Source organism: Chiloscyllium punctatum, chromosome 49 (genome assembly GCF_047496795.1).
Source record: "Chiloscyllium punctatum isolate Juve2018m chromosome 49, sChiPun1.3, whole genome shotgun sequence".
Lineage (NCBI taxonomy): Eukaryota > Metazoa > Chordata > Chondrichthyes > Orectolobiformes > Hemiscylliidae > Chiloscyllium > Chiloscyllium punctatum.
In genome coordinates this window covers 27,017,658-27,030,859 of record NC_092787.1, presented here as the reverse complement: position 1 = coordinate 27,030,859, position 13,202 = coordinate 27,017,658, and the positions used below count along the sequence as shown (strand labels likewise).

Here is a 13,202-nt window from a genome sequence, read left to right as displayed (position 1 = left end):
CCATCCTTACCCAGTCTGACCTACATGCAACTCCAGACCCAGTACAGCTTCCGTCTAGGAGATTAGGGATGGGCAATAAATGTTGGTCTAGTCAGGTGATGCCCAGATCCCATGAAGTAAGGAGCAATAATGAATTATGAATACATAAGAAATGTACATGCAGGACATGACAGGAAAAAAATCGACTATGTAGCAAGTACAGAGGAACTGAACTGGTTAGCCTGAGTATGGAGTCCAATCACCTCCTTCTGCATTGTACAATTCTGCAACTCAAGATATCACAACCCCTCCTTTGGCAAGTTACCATAGCCTGCAATGGCTCAAGGTGCATTTCCATCACTTTCCTGGGTAAACCAGGAAATATCAGCATTGATAATGCCACCCACATCCAGATAATGAATAACCAAAACAAGGACAAATCTTACAAGCAAATGCTTCACTCTTTCCCAGGCCCTTATCTCAAATGTTGGAGAAGTCAATGCCCACATCCCAATAACAGAAAAAGATAGTTATAATGTTTGAAAGGATCCACTAGGGTCAATATAGAGAAGTGGTTTGCTCTGGTTGGGGTGGGGTGGGTGCATGCAGGTACATATTTGGGGGGGGGGGGGGGGGGGGGGTGAGAAATCAAGAATGAAGGGAACTAGGAGTTTTAAATTGGAGCTTAATCATTTAGAAGGAAAATTGGAAAGCAAACTTTCTCACACTTAAAAAAATGTGAAATTCTCTTTTGCAACAAGTTGTGAATACTGGGAGACTATTGCAGCCATCAAAATGGAAGTTAATATCGTGATTAAGGTGAGAGATCTATACATATACAGATAAAAATAAAATCTTTAAAATTTTGGACTTCAGACCAGTGGCATATGGGTGCTCGTTTACATTTGTGAAGAGATTTAAATATTAATTAGGTCAGTCATTCCAAACAATGACTTTTTAAACTAGTATGTATTAGATAACACTTGAGAGCTAAACTCTGGAGCGTTAATGAATGTTTGCTGATACCACCGTGTTTTACAACACAAGCTTTAGGCCATTAACTTTAGCAAAATCTAGGATTAGCAAGTTTTCAAAAAAAAATGTAGTTCAAAAACCTTTGGGTTCAGTTCAAAAGAGACCTGACTGAGGTCAGATGCAAGTATAATCTCTACTAGAGAGAGAAAAGGGATTGTTCAGAGCAGTTACGAAGGTAAGTTACCTCCATGAAAAAGAATAGTTTGGAAAATCTCCAGATCAGGAGTGTTTGTTTGAAACTTGCATTGGTTATTCAAGCTGAGAAAGTCTAAGGGCTAACTTCTTTGTTCAAATTTCAAATAAAATTCAAAGAATAGGTTTTTCAGCTCACAGGAAACCATTCCATCAGGCTATATACTGGAAGACAGGAAACACAAATTTCTCATTTTGATCAATGTAAGGTGCTGGGAGCAGAGGAGATATTATTTTGCCTGTATTTTGAAATCTTTCAAATGATACTGTATTTAGATACCTTTGTTGTTTTATTTTATTTCTTCTTTTGTGTAATCAACTTCTATTTTATTGTTAAAAATCTGCTTATGTTTCAGGAAAAAGCCAATGTTAATTTTTTAAAAATCCAAAATATGATATATCAAGCCAAACTTTATTCTGGAAACCAATTTGTCCAGTAGTAACATCAGCTGGAATCATCATACTTTGTTTTATTGATAAAGGTCAGAAGGATTAGGCAGCAGCGGTTCAGACACAGTGGAGGCAGAGAGCAGCCAGGATATAAACTACTGTGGAACAGGCTCCATCCTCATCCCACAGCAATTGTTAGATGAGAGACCTTGCTCTACACAAACGGACTACAAAGTTATACCAACAAACACACAAACGCTAAAGTGACTTAACAGCAGCGAAGATGCTTTGGAGGATGTCCCATGCACATGAAAGATGTTACGCAATTATTTGCTTTTGTCACGTCATTCTGCTTACCGAACGTCTTTATCCACCTGCAGGAGAACCTCGTTGTCCTTGAAGTACGTGTTCCATCGACTGTCAGGGTTTGGATTCAACGGCTATTTGGGGAAAATGAGAGTTTACATTGCAAAGGAAACACACAGTGGAAAGGGTACAAGGGAACCTTTGCCAGAAATTAATCACCATTCTCATAGAAGCAATCTCCACTACTCAATCTATCTAGATCAATTACTAATTTTAAAACGAAGATTGATCAATTTTTATGAACAAAAAATATTAAGGAATATGGGTACATGAAATTAAGACACAGATCAGCTATGATGTCACTGATTACAGTCAAGACTTGAAGGGTTAAATGGCCTCCTCCTGTCCCTATGATTAATAATCCACCCAAAATAACAACAACCTGCATTTGCCAGGCACCTTGGAGCATTTTAGTGTTTAGAGTGCTTTGACAGAGCAACTTCAAGCAAACCATGACAGGCACATAAGGAAGTATTGTATTAGAACAGGTGACTGAAGAAATTTGGTCAGAAAGCTAGGTTTTAAGGAGAAGTATGACGTGGTGGTGTTAGACTGGGATGGACAAAGTCAGAAGTCACACCACCATCATAGTCCAACTGGTTTCTCTGAAATCACAAGCTTTCGGAGCGCTGCTCAAATAAACCTGTTGAGACTATAACATGGTGGCGTGTGACTTCTGACTTTTAAGGAGAAGTGGGAAAGGCTAATGCTCTGGGGACTTGGGCTCAAATCCACCACAGCAACTGGTGATATTTAAATATGATTAACCAATAAATCTGGAATTAAAAAGCCAGTCTCTGTTTGATCGTCTCCATTACCAAAAGCTCACTTGGTTCACTAGTGTCCTTTAGGGAATCAACCTTACCCACCCCTCCAGCCCTGCAGCAAAGGGACTGATACACACATCCTCTGAAATGGCCAAGCAATCCCCTCAGTTAAAGGCTAATTACTGAAGGGCAACAGATCACCGTCTTTGCCAGTGACATGTCTCAAAAGAATAAAAAACAAATGTATAAATACACAAACAGCCAGAAGACGCTGATATTTCAGTGCAGAGGACTCAGATGCTGCTGGAAGTGCACCAAGGCCATGTAAACCTTTAAAAACAAGGATACAACCTCAGTTATTGAATTATCATTAGACTGAACGTCAGTGGTGGTCAGAGAGCATGGTATTGATGAGTGAACAGGATTTAGGACTGGAGTTAGGATGATTGCACAATAAAGTAAATTTTTAGTGACATATTATTCACATTTATTACTTTCTGCTTCCCTTCTTACTTTCGATCACCTGCCCTCCACCCATCACAGGTCTTTTCCCTCCCTTGTATCCTGAAGACTCATTTGCCCCTGGTTGTGTATATTAAATATCTGATATTTTTCAGTTTTTCTTTTTAAAATTTACTTGCAAAATGTGGAATCACTGGCTAGGCCCAGCATTTATTGCCTATTCCTAATTGCCCAGAGTTGAGAGTCAGCCACGTTGCTGGGGGTCTGGAGTCAGACCAGATAAGGACAACAGCTTCCTTTCCTAAGAGACATTAGTGAACTAGATGGTTTTTTTTAAAACAACAATTCACAAGGGTTTCATGGTATCATTAAACTCTTAATTCTAGATATTTATTGAGCTCCAAGCAAAGATCATGCGAGATAGAGTACAGAGGAGATTTTGCACTTGAGAGGCTGCAGAAGATTTTTAAAAAATTAATCATTCATGGGATGAAGACGTCACTGACTAGGCCGCATTTATTGCCCATCCCGAATTGCCCAAAAGTCAACCCCAATTCTGTGGGTCCGGAGTCACATGTAAGTCAGACTTGTAAGGACAGCTTACACCAGCGTACCCAGAACATTATCTGGATCTCTGGATTAATAGTCCAGCAACAATACTACTAGGCCAGTGCCTCCTCATTTACCAGTATGTTGCCCAGACTGGGGTAATTCAGTATAGCCAAGTTGGCTGGAGCTCTTATCCTTACAGCAGAAGGGCAGGGTGAAGGTGGTGCTGACTGTGGTGTTCAAAGTTTGAAGGGCACAGGTTAGATAGTTGACAAACCTTTCATCTTAGGAGAGAGATCAATAAGCAGAATGCATAGTTTTAGGTAAAGGGAATTTTAGAGGAGATTAAGAAAGAATGCGTTCAACCAGATGGATGTGGGTATCTGAAACTCTGTCTGAAAGGATTTTAGCGCAGGAATCATCACAATATTTAAACGAGCAGACAAGGCGACAGGCCAAGTGCTGGAGAATGGGATTAAAAAAAGGTGCTTGACGATTGGCAAGGCCTTTATTGTTAAAAGGTCTAAGCCCTGGAACCTTAAAATTCTGGCTTCTTCTACAGATGCTGCTGAGTCCATCCCAGAGCTGGCTAGTTTTGTGTCAGATTTCGAGGATCTTGCTTTTGTTTTAACCACTGTGAAAGGCACTTTAAAAAGATGGATTTATTCAGGAATGTCATCCAGTGTATTAAATCACCACTGCTGATGGGATCACACTTTGAGCAATAAGTACATGTCGCTATCCACCCTGTTACTGGGCCTGAATGTGGAAGGGAAGGAATGGGGAAGATAAATTTACCAAATGTGGGATGGATGTATGGCCGGAATTTTAAGCAATCTTGGCAATCCAACAAAAACTAACAACAGGTTCAGCACTTTTAGCCAATATGTCTAAAGCTTGTCGCTATTGAAATTGAGAGACAGAAAGGAGGAAGGAAACTCACGTGATCTTCTAGCGTGACATCCTCTCGGATAAAGCCCAGATTTGCTTTGACAATTCCAGGCTGAATAATCATCTCCTTCAAGAATTGTGCGTATATCTCCCTGCAAGGGAATAAACCACTTGGGGTCAAGTTAAGCCCAGGAATGTCAAGCCCAGGCAGGTCCAACGTCTAGGAGCTCTGACAGAACACACTTCCTAGAGAGTCCTGACACCAACAAAAAAAAAACCCAATGGCCACTCTGCCTCTCATTCTGCTTCATTCTGTGGAGAAGGTACATAGAGAAAATTATAATATAGGTCAGACTTTGCACTTTAATACTGTGTTCCACCCGCATACCTACAACATGGAAGGAGGTCTCACAACTCAATCAGTCTATTTAATAAATCTTGCTCAATTAGTCAAAGGCTCATTGCAAATATCTAGGAATTGGCAGACAAAAGCTCAAATGACCTTTTTACTAGATGGTGAATAATTAGGAACCAATATTTTATATTCTTATAGTACATGCAAGCAGACTCCTCAAAAAGTAATCTGCTTCACTGTGAGACAGTGTTAGTCTTATAGGGAACTATGGAGACTAGTACACTGACACTGATATACATTGGGAATAAAGTGAAAATCTCTAATAATATTTGGGGGTCTTGTGGTGCAGTGGTAGCAGCCCTACCACTGAACCAGAAGGCCTGGGTTCATTTCTCACCAATTCCAGAGGTGTGTCATAACAAGATGTTTAAAAAAATCCTCGTGTGGACACCAACCCATTTGGGTCATGTGTTGTGGAAAGTCTAATAACAGTTGGGGTGGAGATGATGAAAGTGGGTGCAGAGTTGCATGTGGCTTTTGGAAGAGGGTTTAAGTTTCTTGCACTCTTCGTCGCCCTTACACGACAGAACGAAACCACTGAAAGTTCAGCCTTTAGGCCGTTAATCTCCCCATGTCCCCATCACCAGATCATACGGTTGGCCCAAACAATGGAGTCACTCACAGACACTGACAGATTTGGTTCCTTACCTCTGCTTCTTCAGGAAGGAGCTCCACTGGGCCTGTTCAACAGGAAGGTAATTGAGAAGGATCTGGGAGAAGACAAGAAACCGTGGATTTTAAAAAAGTTGAAACAGAGCAAAGCAATGACTCATTACTGCCTAATGCACTGACAACAAACCATCAGGCCTAACCATCCCATGGAGTGTTTACATCCCACACCAGCCACATCCCAATCTTCTTCATCTCATCCTTTCATCCACATTTACACTGTACACCCTTCAATACATTTACAGCATTCACTTAACTACTTCCTTTGGCAGCAAGGTCCACATTCTCACAACTGCCAAGGTAAAGATACTCCCTACTGGATTGATTCCCAACCATCTCATATCAATGATCCAGTTTTAATTTTTCCCAAAATTGGAAACATCTTTTAATCCTATCAACTCCCTTCATAATGTTAAAGTCTCTCCCACACTGCCCCTCAGCTTTCTCTTTAGTAGAGTAACCACCATGCTGTTCAGTTTTACATTACAGCTGTAGACCCTAAACTCTGGTATCCTTGTAACTTTTATCATTGATTATCCAACTCAATGGTCTGCTGTTGCTCTCCCATTATATCCTTTGATCTCTTTAGTCTCAAATGCTATATCCAACTCCGCCTCGAGATCAGACATCTTGGCCTCAATTGCTTTCTGTGGTCCACAGGCTCACCACCCTCTGGGTGAAGAAATTTCTCATCTGTCCTAAATAACTTAGCCCATTATTTACACTGTGATCCAGGTCTGGACTCCACCACCATCAGGAAGATTCATCCACCCTGTCCAGCCATGTTAGAAGTTCATAGGTTTACAGAGTCATACAGCATGGAAGCAGGCCTTTCCGTCCAACCAATCCACACCAACTGTAATCCCAAACTAAACTGGCGCCCCCCCCCCCCCCCGTCTGAGCTTAGTCCATATCCCCCCAAACCCAAACTATTCATATACCCATCCAGATGCCTTTTAAATGTTACAATTGTACCAGTCTCCACCACTTCCTCTAGCAGCTCATTCCATACATGCACCACCCTCTGTGAAAACGTTGCCCCTTAGGTCTCTTTTATATCTTTCCCCTCTCACCCTAAATCTATGCCCTCTAGTTCTGGATTCCTCCACACCAGGAAAAAGACCATGTCTATTTACCGTATCCATGCCCCTCATGATTTTGTAAACCTCTATAAGGTCACCCCTCAGCCTCCAACGATCCAGGGAAAACAGCCCCAGCCTGTGCAGCCTCTCCCTATAGCTCAAATCATTCTTGTAAATCTTTTCTGAACTCGTTCAAGTTTCACAACATCTTCCAATAGGAAGGAGACCAGAATTGCACGCAATATTCCAACAGTGGCCTAACCAATGTCCTGTACAGCCGCAATATGACCTCCCAACTCCTGTACTCAATACTCTGATCAATAAAGGAAAGCATACCAAACACCGCCTTCACTATCCTATCTACCTGCAACTCTACTTTCAAGGAGTTATGTACCTGCACTCCAAGGACTCTTTGTTCAGCAACACTCCCTAGGACCTTACCATTAAGTGTAAAAGTCTTGCTAATATTTGCTTTTCCAAAACACAACACCTCGTACTTATCCAAATTAAACTCCATCTGCCACTCCTCAGCCCATTGGCCCATCTGATCAAGATCCCATTGTAATTAGAGGTAACTTTCTTCGCTGTCCACTACACCTCCAATTTTGGTGTCAACTGCAAACTTACTAACTATACCTCCTATGTTCACAACCAAATCATTTATATAATTGATGAAAAGTAGTGGACCCAGTGCCAATCCTTCACTGGTCACATGACTCCAGTCTGAAAACAACCCTCCGTCTTTTACCTTCGAGTCAGTTCTGTATCCAAATGGCTAGTTCTCCCTGTATTCCACGAGATCTAACCTTGCTAACCAGTCTCCCATGGGAACCTTGTCAAACATTCAAATGTTGTAATTTTACCTACATCCACCATTGCCTCTGCAGTTCATCCCACACACAAACCACTCTTAAAAAAAAAAAGTTGCCCTTCATGTCCTTTCTAAATCTTTCTCCTCTCACCTTAAAGATATGCCCTCTAGTTTTAAAATCCCCCACCTTTGGGAAAAGATCTTTGCTATTCACCTTTTTCCAAGATTCAAGAGCAATTTCTTCTCAGCTGTTATCAGACTTTTGAACCAACCTCTTTAATGTTGATTTCTCTCTGCACCTTCTTGGCAGCTGTAACATTGTATCTTGCATTCTGGTCTGTTACCCTGATGCACTTGTATGGTATGATCTAATTTCTGTATCCCTCATTCTTCTGAACCCTTAGCCAGTTTAGTTTGGGTTTATAGTTGGCTTGGATTGGTTGGACCAAAAGGTCTGCTTCTATGCTCTATAATCTTACCCAATTCAACTTCTCCTCATGTCAGCACATCCATCCCAGGAATCAGGCTGGTAAACCTTCAATGTACTCGATCTATAGAAGAACATCCTTCCTCAGGTAAGACAATCACAATAATCCCAGGTGCGGCCTCACCGAGGCCCTGTACAATTGCAGCAAGATGTCCCTGCTCCTGCACTCAAATCCTTTTGCTATAAAGGCCAATATACCATTTGCCTTCTTCACTGCCTGCATGCTTAACTTCAGTGACTGGTGCACAAGGACACCCAGGTCTCATTGGGCATTTCTCTCTCTCTCTATTGATAGCAAGATGATAATCTTCCTTTTGTTTACATTACTCATTTATCCACATTAAACTGCATCTCCCATGCATCTGCCCACACACTCATCTTGTCTAAATTTGGAGCGGCAGAGTGGCTCAGTGGTTAGCACTGCTGCCTCACAGTGCCAGGGACCTGGGTTCGATTCCAGCCTCGGGCTGTGTGGAGTTTGTACATTCTCCTCATGTCTGTATGGATTTTGACCGGGTGTTCCGGTTTCCTTCCACAGTCCAAAGATGTGCAGTTTAGGTGGATTGGCCAAGCTAAATTGCCCATACTGTTCAGGGATATGTAGGTGAGGTGCATTCGTCAGGGGTAAATGTAGAGTAATAGGGTAAGAGAATGGGTCTGAGTGGGTTACTCTTCGGTTGGTCAGTGTGGACTTGTTGGATTCAATTTAAAATGTACCATGTATTTTAGAAAGGGGCTGTATAAAACATTACTCCAAGACAGTCACCTGGTTTCACATCACAGGTGTCTGACCCAGGTAAACTGGCAAGACTCTCTACAGCTCAGAACGCTGCCAAAACATGTCCAATTCCTGAGAAACGGATTATACACAGTTCCATTCTTGCTGATACAGCTTTTCCACACTCAGAACTCACTAATGGTATTACAGCAGGGAACTCAATTTAGTCTCAAGCTGTCCACCCTCCGGGATTGTCCTGGAGCTTCCAGGGTCAGAAGGATTAATCTCTCAGAAACTGTTGTGAATAATATTTGGCAGAGAAATTTATTTATTTAATTTGAAGCCTCTAGCCTATACAGTTACAAAAATATCAAGAAATCAAAAGAATTTGATCTATTCAATGTCAGATCATGTGATGAAGCTTCCAGGGCAGTGCCCAGAGTTGGCAACTCAAATGAAAACCCACCTTCCAACAAAGTGAACGCAGTCCCCCTTCAAATGGGATCCCTGTGGGTAGAAATGAGCATATCAGATAAAAGCAAAATACTGAGAGAGAGAGAGAGAGAGAGAGAGAGAGAGAGAGAGAGAGAGAGAGAGAGAGAGAGAGAGAGAGAGAGAGAGAGAGAGAGAGAGAGAGAGAGACAGAAGACAGGACGAGAGCGAGAAAGGAGGGGGAGAGAGAGACAGAAAATGAAAGGAGAGAGAGAGACAGAGAGAGACAAAAACAGAGTTAATATTTTGAGTCTGACATGACTCTTCTTCAGCACTGAGTATCAGACTTGCAAGGCATATATTTGTGAACCACAAAAATAATTGCTACTTTTATTCCATGATCACACCATGGCATTTAACTTGATATTCAGCCTGATGAATTGTCTGTATACACAATGGGTTTATTACAGATCATACACCCTCCCATGTCCTCTACATTCCAGAAATTACAGACCTTCCAATATGACAGTTCTCAGGTAGACACATAACACCTTTAATCTTGAGTGGGGATCAAATTGCAATACAAAACATAAAACAAAACACATGAAAAATTACACAAGAGATAAAACATTCCTGTTAAGATTCCAATTTCTTTCAGGTGATGTCTAATCCATTGTGCACTTGATTGACTGTTATAGAGACAGGAGTTTCCAATAAAAGTTCTTTTTATTGCTATCTAATTACAGGAAGGTCAGACAAGGTCATATGAACACATAGATAAGGAGGAATACGTCATTCAGCCTCCCAAGCCTGCTCAGGCATTTTATAAGGTCATACTGAGCTGATCGCAACATCAAATTCATGTTCCTGTGACCTCTAATAACTTTCCCACCCTTCACTTAATAAGAATCTAACTACATCTGCCTTAATTCATCTGTCTCTGCTTTAGCCATCTTTTCAGAAAGTATGCCAGAGATTAATTTCCCCCATGTTGTAAATGGATGACCAGTAGGGAGGGAGTTGGGGGAGCTTTATGTTTGCATCCTCACACAGTAAGTCTAGAAGGCACTGCAGAATGTGGTAGAAGTTTTCAAAAGGGAGTGAGGTGTTTTATTTAAAATATAAGAAATGCAAGAGTTACAGCAAGAAGGCAGGAGAAAGGAACCAAATGAAATGTTCAAGCAGGGAGCTGGTGCAGTCAGTGATGTGCTGAACGGCCTCCTGCTACACTCTAACAGTCATTGAGATTTTTCAGGATTCAACATGACTCAACACCTCACAGCATCAGAAATGTCAGGAACTGAAACGAGTTCCATTTCAAAATGCATACCAATTCATGACTGTTGGTCACATATCTGCAGCAGGAACATGATACACATGTGTTTGTGGAACTTGCTACCCACTTTACAAAATCTGATATCAGAACAAGGGAAGGTTCTCCTTACCATTGAAGCAAAGTTCCTGTAGTTTGGGGAGGCTGATGTTTGGTTCAGTCAGAGCAACTCTGAACTCTGCAATCCTGCAACAAAAGACTACATTCTATAAGAAAGCTCTATTTAATACTGTCTGCACTGTGATTCACATGGAGTTTAAAGACCAAAACCACTCAGGTGATTAAAAACATATGCTCAATGGACAGACAGTACTTTGCATCTAGTTCATGAAAAACGAGCACAAAAGGATAAAGTTCAACATCTAAAACAGCTGCTTCACTCTCAGTGGAGGAATCTTCCAAATCACACAAAAAGTTTTCCATGTCCGACTAACTCCAACATCAGATCTCTACTCTCTATTTCCTACTTTCCGCCTGCCAGGTTGTCTCTCCCAGCACCCACTCATCTCCCATCCTCTGCCCATCTCCCTCAGTGCCCACTCATCTCCCATCCTCTGCCCATCTCTCCCAGTGCCCTCTCATCTCCCATCCTCTGCCCGTCTCTCCCAGTGCCCTCTCATCTCCCATCCTCTGCCCGTCTCTCCCAGTGCCCACTCATCTCCCATCCTCTGCCTGTCTCTCCCAGTGCCCACTCATCTCCCATCCTCTGCCTGTCTCTCCCAGTGCCCACTCATCTCCCATCCTCTGCCTGTCTCTCCCAGTGCCCACTCATCTCCCATCCTCTGCCTGTCTCTCCCAGTGCCCACTCATCTCCCATCCTCTGCCTGTCTCCCTCAGTGCCCACTCATCTCCCATCCTCTGCCCGTCTCCCTCAGTGCCCACTCATCTCCCATCCTCTGCCTGTCTCCCTCAGTTTCTGGATTAGTGGTGATGGAAGAGCACAGCAGTTCAGGCAGCATCCAAGGAGCTTCAAAATCAACGTTTTGGGCAAAAGCCCTCCATCAGGAATAAAGACAGTGAGCCTGAAGCGTGGAGAGATAAGCTAGAGGAGGGTGGGGGTGGGGAGAAAGTAGCATAGAGTACAATGGGTGAGTGGGGGAGGAGATGAAGGTGATAGGTCAAGGAGGAGAGGGTGGAGTGGATAGGTGGAAAAGGAGATAGGCAGGTCAGACAAGTCAAGGAGACAGTTACTGAGCTGGAAGTTTGGAACTAGGGTGAGGTGGGGGAAGGGGAAATGAGGAAACTGTTGAAGTCCACATTGATGCCCTGGGGTTGAACTGCTGTGCTCTTCCAGCACCACTCATCCAGAATCTGGTTTCCTATCTGCAGTCATTGTTTTTACCCCGTCTCCATCAGTGCCCACTCATCTCCCATCCTCTGCCTGTCTGTGTCTGTCTGTCTGTCTCTCTCTCTCTCTAGGGAACTGTCCGTGGGGTGGACGGAGGGGGGGGGGGGGGGGTGAGTGTCGGGGGTGGGGTTGGTCTAAAGTGGGGGTGGGGTCGTTTGGGTGGTGGGTTTTTTTTTGAGGGGGTAGCCCTCACCTGTTCTTGTAAAGAGTCGACATGTTGACTTCCTATATTTCCCGGCGAGCCGCGCGCCACCGGAAACAGATGCGACGGGATTTGAATCCGACCGGAAGCTCCGCTTCAAATGATTGTCCAACCTCAGTGTCCCGAAGTCACCTTTTAAAAATAAATTAGTACTTATGTCCTGAATTTCAGTATATTATGTATGTCTTTTTATTAGAGCAATTCATCTGACTGACTTTTGTGAATTTAAATCTTGATCACCGCAATACTAGTCACAGATAAGCACAATAAAAGTTTGAATAAATCACAATGTTTACTAATTACACGGATAAATCATTAACCAGAGGGACTGTGTTGCGGTTATTTATTGATATTTTCTATAGGTTTGTGTTTCACCCGGACGTTGTCTCGTGGTCGGACCGAGTTCACCCCCGGAAGTAGTTGTTGATTGACAGCCCGGCTGCTCTGACCTGGATGAGTTGTGTGGTTTGTTGACAGCCGCGAGCGAGTTCCATTTTCGGGAACATTTTAATTTTGAAAGAATCGGGTCGGCGGCGGGATCCGGAGGATCAGGTGGGGGCTGTTGGCACCTCCCCGGGTGGAGGGAGAGGGGGAGCACCGTGTGTGTCAAAGGGACATTGGCCTGTGGGGACCATCAGCTCCTGATCCCATTCCCCCCCCTTCACCCATTACATCCCTAATTACCACATCCCCCCCCCACACCCCTCCCCCATCCCCCCCCACACCCCTCCCCCATCCCCCCCCCACCCCTCCCCCATCCCCCCCCCCACCCCTCCCCATCCCCCACCCCTCCCCCATCCCCCCCACACCCCTCCCCCATCCCCCCCACACCCCTCCCCCATCCCCCCCCACCCCTCTCCCATCCCCCCCCATCCCCACATCCCCTCCTCCTCCCTTACCCCCATCCCCCCCCCACCCCTCCCCCATCCCCCCCCCACCCCTCCCCCATCCCCCCCACACCCCTCCCCCATCCCCCCCACACCCCTCCCCCATCCCCCCCCACACCCCTCCCCCATCCCCCCCCACCCCTCTCCCATCCCCCCCCATCCCCACATCCCCTCCTCCTCCCTTACC

At 43.9% G+C, this 13,202-nt stretch overlaps 2 protein-coding genes across 4 annotated transcripts in view; one reads left to right on the top strand and one right to left on the bottom strand.

The window, feature by feature from the left end:
• tbc1d13 (TBC1 domain family, member 13) overlaps nt 1–12,191 on the bottom strand; it is a 43,156-nt gene extending 30,965 nt beyond the window's left edge. For both annotated transcript variants that reach the window (XM_072566002.1, XM_072566003.1), the window contains exons 1-6: nt 12,120–12,191; nt 10,691–10,764; nt 9,280–9,320; nt 5,695–5,756; nt 4,684–4,783; nt 1,954–2,036 (exon numbers count right to left, since the gene is read on the bottom strand). In XM_072566002.1, the coding sequence (XP_072422103.1) occupies nt 1,954–2,036; nt 4,684–4,783; nt 5,695–5,756; nt 9,280–9,320; nt 10,691–10,764; nt 12,120–12,142 (383 nt within the window). In that variant the 5' untranslated portion in view covers nt 12,143–12,191. The remainder of the gene's footprint in view (nt 1–1,953; nt 2,037–4,683; nt 4,784–5,694; nt 5,757–9,279; nt 9,321–10,690; nt 10,765–12,119) is intronic.
• A 358-nt stretch (nt 12,192–12,549) lies between these two features.
• The window catches only part of zer1 (zyg-11 related, cell cycle regulator), a 28,142-nt gene continuing 27,489 nt past the window's right edge, over nt 12,550–13,202 (top strand). For both annotated transcript variants that reach the window (XM_072566001.1, XM_072566000.1), the window contains exon 1: nt 12,550–12,680. The gene's annotated coding sequence lies outside the window, so the exon portion shown is untranslated. The remainder of the gene's footprint in view (nt 12,681–13,202) is intronic.